Source organism: Narcine bancroftii, chromosome 1 (assembly GCF_036971445.1).
Source record: "Narcine bancroftii isolate sNarBan1 chromosome 1, sNarBan1.hap1, whole genome shotgun sequence".
NCBI classification, from domain to species: domain Eukaryota; kingdom Metazoa; phylum Chordata; class Chondrichthyes; order Torpediniformes; family Narcinidae; genus Narcine; species Narcine bancroftii.
In genome coordinates, this window is record NC_091469.1 from 33169147 (window position 1) to 33190177 (window position 21031).

Here is a 21031-nt window from a genome sequence, read left to right on the forward strand (position 1 = left end):
TACCATTGTCATTATTCCAGATATCCCCGTCCCATTCATCAATTACATCAGGATCGTCGCCATTCCTTATCATGGCACGAATACGATGTGGATCGGGTTCTACTCCATGCCTTTCTTTATCTACACAGAGCTGCTGCCGGAGTTTAATATTACAGCAGATCATTTGGACATGCTTATCCTCCCATTCTTTGGCTTGGTCCTGACTGGTGCAAACAATCTCACTCATCATGGAACAGCGTTGTTGCAGGGCTTCTAGCTCCTCCTCTAGTTGCTCTCTCTAACGCTGAGATTCTACTTCACACTGAACAGAGTGGCATAAGGCTGTGGCCAGCAGCCAAAAACCGTTTTTCAGCACCCCCTTTTTAACAGGAAATTTACTTTCTTGAAGGAGAATGGCAACCCGCTCTCCCAGAGGCGCACTTGATGGATCTAACTTCTCATCCCAACTGAGGGGCCAACATGCCAAACCCATCGTCTTTGAAAGTCCATCCTGGAACCAATAACTGCTCAGGGCTCACCTCTTTCTTTCGGCGAAACATCTTGAGACCAACCCTGCTCGCAGCGCCAATTGTCTTGGGTAAACTTATACCTACCATTTTGTTCGTTTTAGATTGGTCACAGTGTTTGAGCTACCGAAAGAACACGAACACACACACACACACACACACACACACACACACACACACACACACACACACACAGAGCAGTTCAGTTTATACAAGTCTTTATTACTAAATCTAAAGCTGAATTCATACTACAACATGCAAGCCCTTCCCAATTATACTTATCAATGCCTGGACTGGTCCCAACTGCCAAAGCGAGGCGACGACTGCACACTTGTAGTAGGTTGTCTGGGCGCTGGTAGCAGCTTCTCCACCTCCCCGGACCGGGACGTTGGTTGGAATCTTGAAGTTCTTCTTGCTGAGAGATGTTGCCACCTCTTGGAGAGTCTCAAACTTCAGCAGTGGGACCATGGCTTATATTACCCAAAAGTTGTTTACTTCAGATCTTATCTCTTTGAACAAATGATTTAATTATCTTCAAGGTCTCCTGACAGTCTACGACCAACAAAAGACAACTGCATCTCTGGGCCTCATGGTGGAAGTTGGATAATGTCTACTGATTCATATGCATCCCTGGGCCCCATATAGTGTAAATTTAGATAATAATGTCTTCTGATTCAACTGCATCCTGGGTCCCATGGTGGAATTTAGGTGTCTACTAATTCATATGCAACAAGCAGGTTCTCAGCCTTGCAGAAGCAAAGTCTGAAAAAGTAGGAAACACGGTTTAAATCTTCCATTACAGACGGGCACTAAAAATAAACTGTCATCCAACTTCTTAGCTGTTGTGTTGCTTTCCTGTCCTGTACAAACTGGGCTTGTCAGCATCAGGTGCTTTAACCTTGAATCTGTACCATCCTTTTTAATATTTAACATCTGACTTTTCTTTATAATAACATACAGAACTGCAAACAGCATTTGTGCAAACATGTCAGAGGCAAATTTTGCGGCTATCCTGGGCCTGGGTATTGTGCTTTAAAATGGACAAGTATGGTATCTTACGAAAAGCACACATCCTTTCTGTTAACAAACAAGTCATATTGAGGCAATGGTACAATCTAAGATTGAAAAACTACATTTAAAATTATGCCATTACACCTTTCCACTATCTTTACCTATCCTTGATTACTTATTGACATTTGGTCTAATATTTTCACCGTTTTGGTCAACAATAGAGCGTATCTGCAGTTTCAGCCAACTTTGATTGGTAGTGTGTTGAACAAGAGTAGGAAATTCTCTTCCCTTCGCAGCACAACATAAGTGGAGAATATCACTGTAAACCAATGGTTCCCAACTTTTTCCTTCCACCCACATACCACCTTAAGCAATCCCTTGCTAATCACAGAGCACCTATGGCATAGGGAATACTTAAAGTGGTATGTGAGTGGAAAGAAAAAGGTTGAGAACCACTGCTGTAAACAAATATTGCTGCACTGCTAAATATTTTAATGTTTGGTTTTCTCTGGAGTAATATAAGTTGAGAGATTTCTTGATTCTCTATTTGGTTTTGTAGTTTATATCTTATAGTACGTGGTTTTGGTCCTTTCTAAGAATAGAAACAACCTCATAAGCACATTATCAAAACCTTCTGAATTCTCGAAAACCTCTATCAGACTATCTCTTGACTATAGAATGTGCAGCCTTTTAATTAGCTATCCTTCTTCTTTGGCTTGGCTTCGCGGACGAAGATTTATGGAGGGGGTAAAATGTCCACGTCAGCTGCAGGCTCGTTTGTGGCTGACAAGTCCGATGCGGGACAGGCAGACATGGTTGCAGCGGTTGCAGGGGAAAATTGGTTGGTTGGGGTTGGGTGTTGGGTTTTTCCTCCTTTGCCTTTTGTCAGTGAGGTGGGCTCTGCGGTCTTCTTCAAAGGAGGTTGCTGCCCGCCAAACTGTGAGGCGCCAAGATGCACGGTTTGAGGCGATATCAGCCCACTGGCGGTGGTCAATGTGGCAGGCACCAAGAGATTTCTTTAGGCAGTCCTTGTACCTTTTCTTTGGTGCACTTCTGTCACGGTGGCCAGTGGAGAGCTCGCCATATAACACGATCTTGGGAAGGCGATGGTCCTCCATTCTGGAGACGTGACCCACCCAGCGTAGCTGGATCTTCAGCAGCGTGGACTCGATGCTGTCGACCTCTGCCATCTCGAGTACTTCGACGTTAGGGATGAAAGCGCTCCAATGAATGTTGAGGATGGAGCGGAGACAACGCTGGTGGAAGCGTTCTAGGAGCCGTAGGTGATGCCGGTAGAGGACCCATGATTCGGAGCCGAACAGGAGTGTGGGCATGACAACGGCTCTGTATACGCTTATCTTTGTGAGGTTTTTCAGTTGGTTGTTTTTCCAGACTCTTTTGTGTAGTCTTCCAAAGGCGCTATTTGCCTTGGCGAGTCTGTTGTCTATCTCGTTGTCGATCCTTGCATCCAATGAAATGGTGCCGCCGAGATAGGTAAACTGGTTGACCGTTTTGAGTTTTGTGTGCCCGATGGAGATGTGGGGGGGCTGGTAGTCATGGTGGGGAGCTGGCTGATGGAGGACCTCAGTTTTCTTCAGGCTGACTTCCAGGCCAAATATTTTGGCAGTTTCCGCAAAACAGGACATCAAGCGCTGAAGAGCTGGCTCTGAATGGGCAAATAAAGCGGCATCGTCTGCAAAGAGTAGTCCATGAAAGACCTCAACAATGAAGACGCTGTTTACATCCGGTACCACACGGATGGCAGTCTCTTCAATCTGAGGCGCCTGCAAGCTCACACCAAGACACAAGAGAAACTTGTCCGTGAACTAATTAGCTATAACAGCACTTTAAATGTCCTTGTGAACATGACCTCGCAGTGGCAGTCATCAGCAGAACTGTGTCTGATGACTATGTTCATGTAAAGTGGTAGACATTGTTCTCACCAACAGCACAGAAGATCAGGAATGGATCACCTCTATCCCCATTAAAGATCCTTATGGACCTGTTGTATCTTTTGAATCATTTTTGCTTTTATTCAAAAATTATATAGGCTGCATAGATCAGCAACAGGCATTTGGGTCCAATGTTTCCATGGTGTTTATGTCTGTGTTATTATTATGTGGTGAGTTGTGAAAATCAACTCTAAATCTGTCTCCTTCCTCCCCTTTTTATGCAATGTTATAAGTAACAATGTCCATTCAATTATTCATCAGGATCTCCCAGTTTGGAGCTCTTTTAATTTTAAGAAAGCCCATCCATAAGGAATGGAATTGTTTGACATTTGGATCTTTCAAAACTTAACAACCAATACTTTATGATTATGAAAAGTAGATATTTTAAGAACTGAGTGAGGGTTAAGTATAAACAGAACATCGATTGATAACACGGTCGGAAAATGAATGTCCAGGTTCATTGCAAGCATTCAGAAAACAGATGTTTAAAAAGTAAAGGAAAAGAAATGACACGAAAAATCACAGCAATAACTACAAGGAAACTGTGTCAGTGAAGGGTTAATAGTTACAAAGTATGCTTGTAAAGTAACTCTCAGTGATGATTGAAAGTAGACACTATGCGTGACTGACAGAGGTAATATCCATTCACCTTCACCCAGGCCACGTCGATGGAAAGAAAAAGCAAGTTCTCATTTCAGGTCAAGGTTCCTGCATTAGAACTGACTTGCTAAGTGCTTCCAGCATTTTCTTACATTATTCAAAATATCATCTGCAATGTAATAACATCCTTTAATCATTCCTCTATTGCGCTCATTATGAAAGTAGTACCATATTACAACATCTGATATAAGACTGTAATTTTAGATCAAGAACAGTTTCCAAAACTGTAGGGCTCCAAGTACCAATAAGTTTTTAAAACACTTTCAGCTTATGACGCACACCATTAGAACAAATTCTAATATTGCAATAACAACAATATTATCAGGAATATGTTTATGATTGTATTATGAATCACATATAGTAGAATTATCCGGTACATTGTTTCCTACTTTCTTATCACTCCTATTCTTTCTTATTTATTTGCTATTCTGTGAGACTCCTACATCTAATAATCGCACAGCAATTTAATCACTCCATCTTTGACGTTCCACTGCCAAAATTCTAAGGTCCAAACATCCTTTAAATATTTTCCATAACTTTATCTTTCCTCCCCCTAACAATCCTCGTCAAACCTACTTTAACTCGTCTTATGGTCCCTTCCCCAGATACATGGCTTAATATCAGTTACTTTTCAGAATCAGAATTTACTGTCATGAACAAGTCATAAAATTCATTGTACACTGAATCACAGTACAAACATTATATAAAACACCTTACAAAAATAAATAAAAATAGTGCATGAAAAGTCAAAATAAGGCAGTGTCCGTGGTTGATTGTTCATTCACGAATCTGATGGCAGAGAGGAAAAAGCTGTCCTTGTGCCGTTGAGTGCTCGTTTTTAGGCTCCTGTACCTTTTCCCACATGGTAGCAGAGTGAAGAGGGCATGGCCTGGTTGGCGGGGGTCTTTGACGAAAGAGGCTGCTTTCTTAAGACACCACCTCTTGTAAATGTCCTTGATGGAGTGGTCTTGTACCCATGATGTCGCAGGCCGAGTTAACAACCCTCTGGAGATTTTTCTTGTCTTGAGTGTTGGCACCTCAATAGCAGAGAGTGATGCAACCAGCCAGAATTCTCTCCATGGTACACCTGTAGAAGTTTTCAAGAGTCTTTGGTGATGTACCAAATTTCCTCATTGACACACCATCAATGACTCCAAAAGACTGAAGTTGAGTAAACCGATAGGCTTTTATTTGCTATAGAACAAAGGCACATCCATGCTGCTTGACTGTCCTGCACTGAGGAGGGGGTGTGGAAGAGTCACCTTTATTCAGGAGCCTGTGAGAGGAACCATAGGTACACTCAGCCAATGGTTGCGCACCAACAGATAAATATATACATACAGTGGTTTACCAACTCATACACCTCACAGTGCATACCTGTCAAAGTACAGGAACTTTTAGCAAATTTCCTCTAATGTGTCTTGGTATAAAACTACATTAAAGTAACATATTATTAATGATAAATCTTCTGCATGCCCATGTCATTTATGCATTGTTAATAGATTAGTCCTTTTGAATATTAAGATATGTTGAGGCATTGATTGTAAGTGACTAAGTTTGATCCAACTTTTATGAGCACCTTGACATTTTTTTTTGTAAATCAGAGACAACCAATTATCATATATTTGTACAATTGGTTTCCAAGAAACACTAGGTAGCTACCCTGTGAGAAGTCTTAGTTTTGTACATCACTTTTATATTTAATTTTAAAGAACAAATTATAGCTCAACACAAGTCTGCAATATTCAGTTGCCTTGAGACACGAAATCACAATCAATGCACAGAAACAAATCCTGCATCTCACAAAGTCTGCATTGATCATCAAAAACCAAGTTAAACTAATCCTGTACTAATCCATTTTATTCTCCCCACATTCCCATCCAGATTATATCACTCACCTACACACCAACCCACGTGGTCTCAGGGAAAGCATGCAAACTCCACAAAGACAGCACCATAGATGAGGATTGAACCTGGGGCTCTGGAGCTTAGATCTACTAATTGTACCATTATGGCTAATAACCACATCCATTTATATCAATGAAACACGCCTTGCATCTTATGGGAAATTTTAATTCTATTTAATCATATTTATGCATGGAATGTGAAGATTATTGGCTGGGTCAATGTCTTACTGCTTTTTTTAAAAACTGAACAACCAATATTTTGTGATTCTGAAGATAAAAGTAGATATTTTAAGAAATGAGTGAAGGTTAAGTATAAACAGAACATCTATTGACAACACTGTCAGAAAATGATGTCCAAGTTCATAGCAAGAATTCAGAAAAAGGTAAAAGTAAAGGAAAATAAATGACAAAAGAGAAACCACAGCAACTTCTTCAAATAACTGCAAGGAATGAGTGGTTTGCTGGGAGATTTCAGGGATGGTTTAGAATCACTCTCCCTGCTTTGGATATTGAGTCCCAAATTGACTCAGACTGGACAAGGAAGATGGATTTCCTTCTCTGAAGAATGTGACTGAACCTGAGCAGTTTTATGATAATCTGCCATCTTCAGAGACACTATAAATGATCCTACATCTATATTTCATGTTTTAATTCCCTAGCTGCTATGATGAGGTACAAACATATTTCTGGATAGTTATCAAATAATATAATCATTTTACTATTGTAGCCTAAAAGACCAAATTAGTTTTTAAATGCAAGAATTCTTCCTTTAAAGCAATATTACTTAAAATCAATTCTACCTCCAAACAGGGAAGAACAATGGAAAACCTATCCTCGATATCTATTAATGTTGGGCATTTGAACAAGTTAATTTTTAATTTAATTCAATTGTAATGATACAGCAAGATAGAAGACCCTTCCAGGCCATGAAATCAATCTATGGAATTAAACTACCAACCCCGTAGTAGGTTTTTTGGAGGGTAGGTGAAAATTGGCGGACCTATGTGAAGAACATACAAACTTCTACAGAGAACGGTTTTGATCCCAGGTTGCTAGCACTGTAATTAAAAGGTATCTCAGGATGATTTTCACCTTTTCTTTCCTCTCAGACAGTGTGAAGCATTCTTCCCTGATGACTTAATCTTTACTTACAGGCCATCCATGGAAAATTGCAGGCACCTGCCTTCTTCCTTTCTCGCTTCACAGCAAAGCTCTCTAATGCATTAGGTTACCATTCCTATTCAACAGGAAAAGGATCTGCTCCTTTCTGTGCCACATATTCATCTGATTCCTCTGTAATTGATATTGAACCTAACATGAAATGTCATCTGCTTTCTCTTTCCACAGTTGCTGTTTGTCTGGCTGAGTTCTTACAGTGCAGCATTTCTGTTTTAAGTTCAGATCCCTGCATGTATAATGTTATTTGCTTGCATAGTCTTCAGTTTAATCTTTGTAGACCTAGTGTGAGCTCAGAGCTTTGAGACATTTTTCAAGATCCTCTTCAAGATTTAAAAGTTATAGAAAGTGGTTGTTGATTCACCTGCTTCAAAAGGACATCAATCATCCTGGTGCCCAAGAAGAACAGGGTGAGCTGCCTCAATGATTATGACCCAGTAGTACTCACATCTACTGTATGAAATGCTTTGAGAGGTTGGTCATGACCAGAATTAACCATAACCATATAACAATCACAGCACAGAAACAGGCCATTTGGGCCCTTTTACTTTGCACTGAACTAAGTACTCGCAGCTCAGCAAAGACATGGATCTGTACCCACTGCAATTTGCTTATTGCGCAATCATTCTACAACAGATGCAATCTCACTAGCTCTCCACTCGGCCTTGTATCACCTGGACAACAGCAATTCCTACAACAGGCTAATTTTCATTGATTATATCTCAACTTTCAACACAATCATCCCCTCAAACTTCAAAACCTTGGCCTCCGCACCTCCCTCTGCAACTGGATCCTTGACTTCTTTATCAGAAGACTGCAGTCAGTGCAGATCAGTAACAACATCTCCTGTGCAGTGACAGTCATCACAGGCACACCTCAAGGATGCATGCTTAGCCCACTTCTCTACTCTCACTACACGCATGACTGTGTGGCTTGGCATAATACAATTCACCGATGACACTATGGTCATCAGCAGAATTACACACAGCAATGTGGAAGCATACAGGAGCGATAGGTTAGCTGGTTGAGTGGGGTCACAATAACAGCCTTGCACTCAACATCAGAACTGATTATGGACATCAGGAGGGGGATATCAGGAGAACACAAACCAGTCCTCAACAAGGGGACAGCAGTGGAAGGAGTTCAGAACTTCAAATTCCTGAGTGTCAACATCTCTGAAGATCTAACCTGGGGCTTTCATGTTAATGTAATAACAAAGAAAGCTTGCCAGTGGGTATATTTCTTTGGGAGTTTGAGGAGATTTGCTGTGCATTTGAAGACTTGCAAATTTCTAAAGGTGTATCATAGAGACCATTCTGACATGGTGCATCAATTTCTGGTCTATAAGTGCCAATGCGCAAGAGAGGAACAGGCTACAGTGGGCTGTAGAATCGGCCAGCATCTTCCCTCTATTAATAACATCTTTAAGAGACAGTGCCCCAAGAAAGCAGCATCTATCATCAAGGACATTCACCACCCAGGTCATGCCCTTTTCTCACTGGAGGTACAGGAACCTGAAAACACACACTCAAAGTTACAAAACCAGCTTCTTCTTCTCCACCACCATCACATTTCTGAACGGTCAGTGATCCTGTAACGTTACCTCACTTTTTCTCTTTTATGGCTACATTTTTTTTAAAGCTGAATTTACGTACCATACAAGTTGCTGCAAAACAAGAAATTTCATGCAATATGTTCATGGCAATAAGCTTGATTCTGAGACTGATATTCCCTTGCAGTGAAGCATATGAACAAAAATAGAACATGTCATTAAGCCTTTCAGCTTACTTCTTCATTCATCTAGATGACAGCTGCCATCGATCTCATCTCACCTTATTTCACTATTCCATGCTACCAGACTCCAGTAGAATCTAAAAATATTTACCAAGCATTTTGTTCTAGTGGAAGATTACAAATTTGCTCCTTACTTTGATTGTTCAAAATAAAATGTCTGGGGTTTTTGTACTGCAACTTTTGGGTAGCATTGTGGTGTAGATGAGATGCTAAGCCTGACCGCTGTCTGCATAGAATGTGGATATTCTTCCTGAAACCACTTGGCCTTTCCCAGTTGCTTCAATTTCCTCCCAGATCCAAAAGGCCATGCTGGTTGATAGGTAAATGAAAGTCAAAAAGAAGAATAGCAGATTCTGGAAATAAAACCAGAAAGTACTGAAAACACTATTCCACAGATACAGGAGACATGTTTGTGGGAAGGATAAATGGCCACTGTAAATACTGCCTTAGTTCAGGCAAGTGGTGAAAGAATAAAAGGGAAATTAACGATTCTATATAGAAGAGAAAAGCTTACCGAATTGCAGAGAGGTAGAAAGGTCTGATGGGGGCTGGCACTCACATGATGGGCCAAATATCATCCTATGGGGTAATGGTCAGTTCAAACACCTTGGTGAAGTTTTCTGGTTCAGGGTTTCGCTTGCAATATCGAGGGGTGTCCGTTCTGTCGGTTAGTTTTTCTGTGGTACAGCTGAAGTATTAAAATTCATCTGCTCTCTTGAGTGGAAAATACCAGATCTAATGGCACTTTTCCAGCAGGAGCTGGGAAGTCATCTTCAGTGGACTAATTAATCCAGGAGTAGGGTAGCCATTCCAGAGGAGGACATGTTCATATATTACCATACCGTGTTTAAAAATATATTTATTTTTATATTTAAACAGTATTGCAAAAACAAATGCAAACACACTAAAAACAGTGTGTGTATATATATATTATATATCGCTGAGAATATTCTCCCAGAATCACAGTGCGGCTTTCGCGCTAACAGAGGAACCACTGACATGGTCTTTGCCCTCAGACAGCTCCAAGAAAAGTGTAGAGAACAAAACAAAGGACTCTACATCACCTTTGTTGACCTCACCAAAGCCTTCGACACCGTGAGCAGGAAAGGGCTTTGGCAAATACTAGAGCGCATCGGATGTCCCCCAAAGTTCCTCAACATGATTATCCAACTGCACGAAAACCAACAAGGTCGGGTCAGATACAGCAATGAGCTCTCTGAACCCTTCTCCATTAACAATGGCGTGAAGCAAGGCTGTGTTCTCGCACCAACCCTCTTTTCAATCTTCTTCAGCATGATGCTGAACCAAGCCATGAAAGACCCCAACAATGAAGACGCTGTTTACATCCGGTACCGCACGGATGGCAGTCTCTTCAATCTGAGGCGCCTGCAAGCTCACACCAAGACACAAGAGAAACTTGTCCGTGAACTACTCTTTGCAGATGATGCCGCTTTAGTTGCCCATTCAGAGCCAGCTCTTCAGCGCTTGACGTCCTGCTTTGCGGAAACTGCCAAAATGTTTGGCCTGGAAGTCAGCCTGAAGAAAACTGAGGTCCTCCATCAGCCAGCTCCCCACCATGACTACCAGCCCCCCCACATCTCCATCGGGCACACAAAACTCAAAACGGTCAACCAGTTTACCTATCTCGGCTGCACCATTTCATCAGATGCAAGGATCGACAATGAGATAGACAACAGACTCGCCAAGGCAAATAGCGCCTTTGGAAGACTACACAAAAGAGTCTGGAAAAACAACCAACTGTAAAACCTCACAAAGATAAGCGTATACAGAGCCGTTGTCATACCCACACTCCTGTTCGGCTCCGAATCATGGGTCCTCTACCGGCACCACCTACGGCTCCTAGAACGCTTCCACCAGCGTTGTCTCCGCTCCATCCTCAACATCCATTGGAGCGCTCACACCCCTAACGTCGAGGTACTCGAGATGGCAGAGGTCGGCAGCATCGAGTCCACGCTGCTGAAGATCCAGCTGCGCTGGATGGGTCACGTCTCCAGAATGGAGGACCATCGCCTTCCCAAGATCGTATTATATGGCGAGCTCTCCACTGGCCAACGTGACAGAGGTGCACCAAAGAAAAGGTACAAGGACTGCCTAAAGAAATCTCTTGGTGCCTGCCACATTGACCACCGCCAGTGGGCTGATAACGCCTCAAACCGTGCATCTTGGCGCCTCACAGTTTGGCGGGCAGCAGCCTCCTTTGAAGAAGACCGCAGAGCCCACCTCACTGACAAAAGGCAAAGGAGGAAAAACCCAACACCCAACCCCAACCAACCAATTTTCCCTTGCAACCGCTGCAATCGTGTCTGCCTGTCCCGCATCGGACTGGTCAGCCACAAACGAGCCTGCAGCTGACGTGGACTTTTTACCCCCTCCATAAATCTTCGTCCGCGAAGCCAAGCCAAAGAAAGAAAGATATGCCTGTATATATGCGTATAGAGTGGCTATTCCAAAGGAAGATCTGGTCAAACGAGATAGAGAGATATATTGTCGTCCACTTACATGTGGGGCCACCGTTAGTCTATGTGTATTCTAGGTCAGTGGCACTGTTGCTCAAGGACTCAAGCTGATTTCTGCTCAATCCCGAGGATTGCCTGAATAATCAAAATAAGTTATTTAACAATATAAGAGTATGAAACATAAGAAAAGCTAGAAGGAATTGGCCCCTGGCTTCTGTCCCACTATTCAAAACAAATTTAATTGATTAACCTTAAGTGTAGAGCTGTAAAGGCGTGACATGGCAGGGAGAAAGAATATTGTCTTGGCAGATTGTACTACTGGCTTGGCAGATTGTGATCCTGAATTAGAATTGGTTTGGATGAAGTTAAGAAAATGTTAGTGTGAGTTGCTTACAGGTTTCTGAACAGAAATTGTGATGGAGGACACGATGAATGAGGAAACGGGTATTGCATACAACAGGCGTAATACTGTAGTCATGGGAAATCATACAGTACAAATCAAATTAGTATGTGAATTTGGGATAAATTTCTATATCAGTAAGTTGAAGGACAATTTGGGAAAATCCATTTAAAATCAGGTTCTCAGCATAATATGATAGAAATTTATATTAAATTTGAAAGCGATTTAGCTCAACAGGAGGGTTTTCAAGCTCCCTAAAGTTAGTAGGAAAGTCTTAGACCAGAGGACCCAGCCTCAAAGTAAAAGAACATTCATTTAGAATATAAATGAGGAGGTTTCCTCACGCAGAGGGCTGTGAATCTGTAGAATATGTTGCCACAGTCATCTGCAGAGGCCAAGTCATTGGGTATATTTGATTAGTATGGGCTGTCAAAAGATTATGGGGAGAAGACTGGATAATGGGGTTGAAAGGAAAAATACATCAGACATAATTTGAATGGTGGAGTTGATTCATTGAGCTGAATGCCTAATCTGCTCCTATATATATAGTCTTAAAGGGAACAATGAAGATGGGTGATGGCCAGGTTGGTTGGGGCACAGTTTGAAACTACATTAAAGTCTTAATGCTGGTGTGGTATCACCTGATGTTTGAAGAAATAATACATAATTTGCAATAGAAGTGTATTATTCTAAGGCAACAAGAACAAGTGATCAAACCATGGATTATGGGTGAAATTAAAGATAGTATTATAATCACAAGCAGAAACAGGAGAAAATATGCAGTAATGGGGAATAAGGAAATAACAGAGCAACCAACATATTTAGTACATCTAGGCAAAACAGGTCAGTCAATGTTTTGGGTCTGGACCCTTTCTCAAAACTCAAGGGAAAGGGTTGATATTATGTATATAAAATGGGAAAGAAGGTGGGGAAGGGGCCCAGAGGTGATAGACTATAGGTCAGAAGTTGTAAGAGTTGGAGAGACAGGTAGAATGAGAGATCACCAGAAACAGAAGGGGGGGGGGGGGGGGAGGGGGAAGTAAAATTAGAAAGGGGAAAAAGTAAGTACAGCAGTGGGTTAAAAAAAAAGATGGAAACAGTGGAACCAGATGGGGGTGGGTGTTACCTAAAATGAGAAAAAAAATCAAATGTTCTTGCCATTAGGATTAAGACTGTGCAAGAGGAATATGATATGTTACTCCTGAAGTTTATGCCTGGATTCACCCAAACACTGGATGAATACATTGTTTGCTGAGTTCCTCCTGCAATTGTTTCTTTGCTCACCCCTTCCCAGCTTCTTCCCCCTTTCTACATGTAATATCACCCACGCACTTGATAAAGTGTTGAGACCCAAAATGTTGACTGACCATTTCTTCTCATGGATGCTGTCTGACATGCTGAGTGACTCCAGCAATTGTTTGCTCAAATATTCCCTCTGGATAGCCTGAAACCCAACAGCATGAAAATTGATTTTTAATTTTTTTTAAGTTACCTTGCACTCCAGTCTGGTTTCACTGTTCCCATCTCTTCTTAACTCACTCCTGTACTTTAACTTTTCTACACCTCCCCTTCCCTTTCCCAGTGGTCTCTCCCTTCTCACACCTGTATCACTCTGGGCCCCTCCGCAAGCTTCTTTGCCGCTTTATAGACATCAATCATCCCTTTTCCATTTAGCCTTGATAAACGGTCCAGACTGATTGCTAACATTGGATAGTCTAGTCTGCTGAATTTCTCTTGCAATTTTTTGCTTGCTCAAGGTTCCAGCACCTGACTCTTTTGAGTTTCTCATACGCCTTGTAACTGTCTTCACACAAGGAGGCGCAAAAAAAAACCTTCTGAAAAATACTGGGGAGACAGACATTTCGTGTAAACGAAGGAGTAAAAATCAATATTAGCAAAGAAAAGCAGCTGATGCCGTCAAGTGCAAGCGATCGGATGAACAATATTGCAAACTTGTTAGTACCTGCATTATTGCTCGGATTGACATCTGCCACAATGCTAGATTCCAGAATAGTTCCTGCAGGTTTGAATAGAAATAAATATGATGCCGTCGAGTAAGAAGGGAAGGGAGGGAGGGAAGGGAGAGAAGGGGAGGGAAGGGAAGGGAAGGGAGGAGGGAGGGAAGGGAGGAGGGAGGGAGGAGGGAGGGAGGGAAGGGAAGGGAAGGAGAGAGGGAGGGAGGGAAGGGAGGAGGGAGGGAAGGGAGGAGGGAGGGAAGGGAGGAGGGAGGGAAGGGAGGAGGGAGGGAAGGGAGGAGGGAGGGAAGGGAGGAGGGAGGGAGGGAAGGGAGGAGGGAGGGAGGGGAGGAGGGAGGGAGGGGAGGAGGGAGGGAGGGGAGGAGGAAGGGAGGGAAGGGAGGAGGGAGGGAGGGAAGGGAGGAGGGAGGGAGGGAAGGGAGGGAGGGAAGGGAGGGAAGGGAGGAGGGAGGGAGGGAAGGGAGGAGGGAGGGAGGGAAGGGAGGAGGGAGGGAGGGAAGGGAGGGAGGGAGGGAGGGAGGGAGGGAAGGGAGGAGGGAGGGAGGGAAGGGAGGAGGAAGGGAGGGAAGGGAGGAGGGAGGGAGGGAAGGGAGGGAGGGAAGGGAGGGAGGGAAGGGAGGGAGGGAAGGGAGGGAAGGGAAGGAAGGGGAGGGAAGGGAGGGAAGGGAAGGGAGGAGGGAGGGAGGGAAGGGAAGGAAGGAAGGGAAGGGAAGGAAGGAAGGGAAGGGAGAGAAGGGGAGGGAAGGGAGAGAAGGGGAGGGAAGGGAGAGAAGGGGAGGGAAGGGAGAGAAGGGGAGGGAAGGGAGAGAAGGGGAGGAGGGAGGGAGGGGAGGAGGAAGGGAGGGGAGGGAAGGAGGGAGGAAAGGGAAGAGATCCTTCCCTTTCCTCCCCTTCTTTCCAAACAAAAACGGCGAGGAACTCAGCGGGCTCCCCAGCACCTGCAAAGGGGAGTCAGTGGAGAGACGAGGAGAGAGGCTCTGACGGACGGGAACTGATCCGAGGCTGTCCCCAGCGAAGGGGGGGAATAGACAGCCGGCGGGGGGACCGATTAGAGAGTGACACCGGTAGTGTGGGTGTGGTTCGAGTGACACCAGTAGAGGGGGAGTGATTGGAGGGTGGCACCGGGTTCCGCCCTCTCTGCGCTCGGATTGCCGCGGCGGTGGTCTGTTCTGGCGTCCCGGGGTCGCGGTGCTGACATTGCCCAGCAATGGGTTGCTGCGGGTGCGGCGGCGAGGAGGTGAGCCCGAGTGCAGTTGAATGCTTCCACCCTGTCCTTGCGTCTTCTTAATCCCACTTAATCCGTCCCTTCGCAAACAAAAGATCCTCACTCTATCTCTTGCTACTGTTTAACATTCTGCATTGACAGCGTTAGGAAGTCTTTATTTCACTTGTCAGGCACCTGCTTCCAGCGAGGACCCGCTCCCCGTCCCAAACCTTTAATTCCAGGGGAGATGAATGCGTCTCTGTGTGGGTTGTACTTCTGTGATTTCATCCCTATTTGTGGCTTTCAGTCCTCTGGGCCTGTGGACATTTCATTCCATTTGTGGGCGGTTGTTTTCTGTGAATATGTTGCCTTTTCCTTGTTTGAATCTTATTAATTCTAGGATATTATAACTCATTACCGCTGAGTGAAATTACCTCAATGCTACTTTCAGGTTATAATTGTGCCTGCACAATTTTTGAGCCATGGACTGTTGCTTTAGAAACCTGTCAAAACACATAGTGTTAAGGATTGGTTATGTAAGTGACTCGAATAGCTTGGTTCTATAAATAAGGGGCAACTCATTTTAATTTTGCTAGCAAAAAGCATACAAAGAACTATTGTGTTGGAGAGATGTAATTAGAAATAAAGAGAATGCTTGGTTTATGTATCTAAGCAGTGTGGGGGAAACTGAGCAGGTCCTGCAGCATGCACGGAAAGCAAAAAGGCAATTAATGTTTGGAGCCCATCTTCAAGATGACAAGAGTGAGGGTAAGACTGATTAGGCTTAAAGAGGGAAATATGCCTGGAGGCAGAGAAAGGGAGGCTCATTCAGAATGTCATGAGGCATGGGATCCAAGGAATCTTGTTTTTTTTTGGATTTGGAATTGGCTTGCTTGAAGAAGGCAGAGGGTGGTAATAAATGGGATGTATTGTCAGGAAGTTGTTAACTGATGTTCTTCAGGGATCTATTCTGAAACCATTACTCCTTGTGATTTTTATAGATGTCTTTTAATATACCTGTTGTGGGTCAGTAATTTTGCATATAGTACAAAGGTTGGAGGTGTTGTGGATACTGCACAAGGTTATTGTAAGTTATGTAAGGATATAGACAAGATTCAGAGTTAAGTGGAGAAATGGCAGATGGGGTTCAATCTGGAAGTGTGAGGTAATGCAATTTAAAAGGTCGAACTTGAAGTCCGAGTATGTGGTTAATAGCAGAATTTTTTTTTAAAGAATGGAGGAACACAGGCGACAAGGTCTATAGATCTCTCCAGTTGCCACATAAGTTGATAGGGTGGTTAAGAAGGCTTTTAGTGTGCTGGCCTTCATGAGTTTGGTGAATGAGTCCAATGGTCATGAGGTAATGTTGCAGCTTTATAAAACACTGGTTAGGCTACGCTTGGAGCATTGTGAGCAGTTCTGGTCGCCTCATTACGGGAAAGATGAAGATGCTTTGGAGAGGTGCAGAGGAGATTTGTCAGGGTGTTGCCTGGATTGGAGAACGTGTCTTCTGAAGTGAGGTTGATAGAGCTCAGACTTTTCTCTTTGGAGCAACAAAGGATGAAAGGTGACTTCATAGAGGTATACAGATTGAGGGGCTTAGGGTGGGCAGCCAGCACTTTTTTTTCCCCCCAAGGCAGTAATAGCAAATACCAGAGGTCATCTCTTTAACATGAGTGGAGGAAAATTTAGAGGAGATGTCAGAGGGATCACAGAGTGGTGGGTGCATGGAACGTGTTTCTTGACGTGAGGGAGGTTGGTACAATAGGGACATTCAAAAGCCTCTTAGATAGGTACATGATTGTTATGGGTGTGAGGCAAGGAAGGGTTAGATTGTTGTGCAGTAAGTCAGCACAACATTGTGGGCTGAAGGGCTTGTATTGTACTGCATTGTATACCATCTCAAGCTCTTTAGACTGAGAAGGAGTAAGCATACAGATTTTAAAACTTCAGTACATCGTAGCAAAAGAAAACTTGGGAAATTGTATCCTCTCTTCCCTTTCTCTCCATCCCCTGCCCACTTCTCCCCCCAGCACTAACGAAAGTCTCTTCTCTCATCAACACAAGATCACGCCAATACCATTTGATAGTTTATAATAGAAAATTACTTCTTCCATTGATGGAAAGAGGTCACATAATATAATCAAAACACAGTTTTAACTGTTTGATTGCTACCAATTTCAACAAGCACTGCACAGATAATTTTCTTGTTCCAAATGTTGTGAATTTGGTTTTAGAAGTTTAATTGAGCAGAAAAATCAACATAGGAAAACTATCCAAATGCATTCTATTTAGAGAGTTGCAGCATTGAAACTGATGGAAAATGGATTTCTCCCAGGCCTTCAGGGTTAAGGGTTGGGGGGGGGGGGGGGCGGGGGGTGGTGTGTTTGATTGGGTATTGAATTTTTCATTTGCTTCAGTTGGATTGTGATGTTTAATGTATTATTTTTCCTGCTGAATATCTGTATTGTCTTCCCCCACCCCCTTCCATTTGCTTCTGTGATACTTGTCTTGCTGCAGAAAAATTATATCGCTGCCTTGCTTCACTGGAATGTATCTTGATTTTAAAAAATGCCGTTGGAAGTGATTGAGTGGGCAAAGAGAAACTGGTGATTTTTTTTTCAAAAAGAAATCTACCAATATGTAGATATCCAAAATAAAAAGAATGCAAAACTCGAACACTTATTGGGAAATGAGTCAGGGCAAATGTCTGAAGTGTCATTTGGGAGGGAGGGGACACTTTGGGACTAGTGAACAAAATTATATTAGTTTTAAGATATTTATGGGAAAAAAAATTAGAATTGTGAAAAAGACATTTGACTGGTTGGTTATGGAGTGCATCAACTCCTATTTCAGGAAAGATCTGTACCCTCTTCAATTCACCTATCATCACAGCAGGTCAACAGCAGATGACTTCTGGCCCTCTGCTCCACATTGGATCACCTGGACAACAGGAACACCTATGTCAGGTTGTTGTTCATTGTCTATAGCTGTCAACAGCCCCTAAGGCTAGATAGAGCTGGATGAGGTCCTCACCCGGGAAGAGACATATAAGGCAATTGAACAACTGAAAAGTGGCAAAGCAGCAGGTATGGATGGAATCCCCCCCAGAGGTCTGGAAGGCTGGCGGCAAAACTCTGCATGCCAAACTGCATGAGTTTTTCAAGCTCTGCTGGGACCAAGGAGAGCTGCCTCAGGACCTTCGTGATGCCTTCATCATCACCCTGTACAAAAACAAAGGCGAGAAATCAGACTGCTCAAACTACAGGGGAATCACGCTGCTCTCCATTGCAGGCAAAATCTTCGCTAGGATTCTCCTAAATAGAATAATACCTAGCGTCGCCGAGAATGTTCTCCCAGAATCACAGTGCGGCTTTCGCGCAAACAGAGGAACTACTGACATGGTCTTTGCCCTCAGACAGCTCCAAAAAAAGTGCAGAGAACAAAACAAAGGACTCTACATCACCTTTGTTGACCTCACCAAAGCTTTCAATACCGTGAGCAGGAAAGGACTTTGGCACCTCGGATGCCCCCCAAAGTTCCTCAACATGGTTATCCAACTGCACGAAAACCAACAAGGTCGGGTCAGATACAGCAATGAGCTCTCTGAACCCTTCTCCATTAACAATGGCGTGAAGCAAGGCTGCATTCTCGCACCAACCCTCTTTTCAATCTTCTTCAGCATGATGCTGAAACAAGCCATGAAAGACCTCAAAAATGAAGACGCTGTTTACATCCGGTACCGCACGAATGGCAGTCTCTTCAATCTGAGGCGCCTGCAAGCTCACACCAAGACACAAGAGCAACTTGTCCGTGAACTACTTTTTGCAGACGATACCGCTTTAGTTGCCCATTCAGAGCCAGTTCTTCAGCGCTTGACGTCCTGTTTTGCAAAACTGCCAAAATGTTTGGCCTGGAAGTCAGCCTGAAGAAAACTGAGGTCCTCCATCAGCCAGCTCCCCACCATGACTACCAGCCCCCCCACATCTCCATCGGGCACACAAAACTCAAAACGGTCAACCACTTTACCTATCTCGGCTGCACCATTTCATTGGATGCAAGGATCGACAACGAGATAGACAACAGACTCGCCAAGGCAAATAGCGCCTTTGGAAGACTACACAAAAGAGTCTGGAAAAACAACCAACTGAAAAACCTCACAAAGATTAGCGTATACAGAGCCGTTGTCATACCCACATTCCTGTTCGGCTCCGAATCATGGGTCCTCTACCGGCATCACCTATGGCTCCTAGAACGCTTCCACCAGCGTTGTCTCCGCTCCATCCTCAACATTCATTGGAGCGACTTCATCCCTAACGTCGAAGTTCTCAAGATGGCAGAGGCCGACAGCATCGAATCTACGCTGCTGGAGATCAAACTGCGCTAGGTAGGTCATGTCTCCAGAATGGAGGACCATCGCCTTCCCAAGTTATATGGCGAGCTCTCCACTGGCCACCGTGACAGAGGTGCACCAAAGAAGAGGTACAAGGACTGCCTAAAAAAATCTCTTGGTGCCTGCCACATTGACCACCGCCAGTGGGCTGATATCGCCTCAAACCGTGCATCTTGGCGCCTCACAGTTTGGTGGGCAGCAACCTCCTTTGAAGAAGACCGCAGAGCCCACCTCACTGACAAAAGACAAAGGAGGAAAAACCTAACACCCAACCACAACCAACCAATTTTCCCTTGCAACCGCTGCAACCGTGTCTGCCTGTCCCACATCGGACTTGTCAGCCACAAACGAGCCTGCAGCTGCCGTGGACATTACCCCTCCATAAATCTTCGTCCACGAAGCCAAGCCAAAGAAGATAGCTGGCATTTAATGCCATCATGTCAGCAAAATTTATGACCAAATTAAAGGATCTGGGACTCTACTCTGTTCATCCCTCTGCAACTGGATCCTTGACTTCCTCATTGATAGACTGTACTCTGTGTGGATTGGAAGCATCACCTTCTCCTCGCTGACCATCAACATGGGTTCCGCACAGCTGTGTGATTATTTCCCTGCTGTAGTCTCCATGCACTCATGATTCTATTTGGCTCCAATGCAATCAATAATTTTGCTGATGACACAACAGTTGTTAGCTTGAATAATGGAAAATTGTCAAAATATTAGATGGATATTGAAAATCTGCCTGAGTGGTGCCAGAACAACAATCTTGCTCTGTGACAGCAATATTAAGGAGCTTATTGTGGGCTTTGGGAAAAGGAGGTTGAAAGACCATTCCCCTCTTTTCGTTGAGGGGATGGTGGTGGAGAGTGTTAGTTTAAGTTCCTGGGAATCCATGTATTAGAGGGCCTCTCCTGTAACCAACACGTTAAATCAACTGTGAGGATGGCACACCAACACCTCTGCTATCTAAGAAGTCAAGGACATTTGGCAAGTTGTCATATACTCTCTGGAAAGTAGTTTGACTGGTTGCATCATGGTCTAGTTTGGTTGCTCAAGTGCCCAGCAATGCAAAGGCTGCAAAAAGTGGCAAACATTGTCTGATTCATCATGGGCACCAACCTCCCACCCATTGACAACATCCATGTGAGAGGCTGGCTCAAAAAGGCAGCCAACGTCATAAAGAACCCTGATAACCATCTCTTTTCATTGTGACCTTCAGGCAGAAGATACAGAAGCCTGAAGTCTAACATCTTAAGGATCAAGAACGGTTTCTATCTGGGGCCACTAAAATTCTGCTTGCATTACTGAGATGTCACTTTATTGACTACAGTTCTGAATTTTTATCTATCAGTCCTTTTCTATTGATGATCTCCTTTTCTGTTAATGCTTATAGTAGTAATTTAATGCCTGGAGTTGTAGTTGTGTGTGCCTGTTTGGCTGCAGCAAGAATTTTGGTGCATCTGTACATTGTGGCAATGAAGTCTCAGTATGTTGGCAGCATGAATTATAAATAATTTTGAGGGTTAAAATATATCCTGATGATAATGAATTCATAACATGTACTAAAGAACAATA

At 43.6% G+C, this 21031-nt stretch overlaps 1 protein-coding gene and 1 long non-coding RNA gene across 3 annotated transcripts in view; one reads left to right on the forward strand and one right to left on the reverse strand.

The window, feature by feature from the left end:
• Positions 1-729: 729 nt before the first annotated feature.
• On the reverse strand, positions 730-14917 carry LOC138757016 (uncharacterized). 2 transcript variants are annotated; one of them, XR_011353279.1, is made up of 4 exons: positions 14798-14917; positions 13847-13900; positions 11527-11618; positions 730-1268 (listed from the first exon to the last, which is right to left on the reverse strand). It is a non-coding gene; the product is annotated as an uncharacterized lncRNA (long non-coding RNA). The 2 variants fall into 2 exon arrangements; XR_011353278.1 differs by lacking the exon at positions 730-1268 and adding an exon at positions 3720-5405 and having other exon boundaries at positions 14798-14914.
• A 24-nt stretch (positions 14918-14941) lies between these two features.
• The window catches only part of LOC138757011 (choline transporter-like protein 1), an 81879-nt gene continuing 75789 nt past the window's right edge, over positions 14942-21031 (forward strand). Inside the window, exon 1 of the mRNA XM_069923593.1 lies at positions 14942-15096. Coding sequence (XP_069779694.1) covers positions 15067-15096 — 30 coding nt within the window. The 5' untranslated portion in view covers positions 14942-15066. The remainder of the gene's footprint in view (positions 15097-21031) is intronic.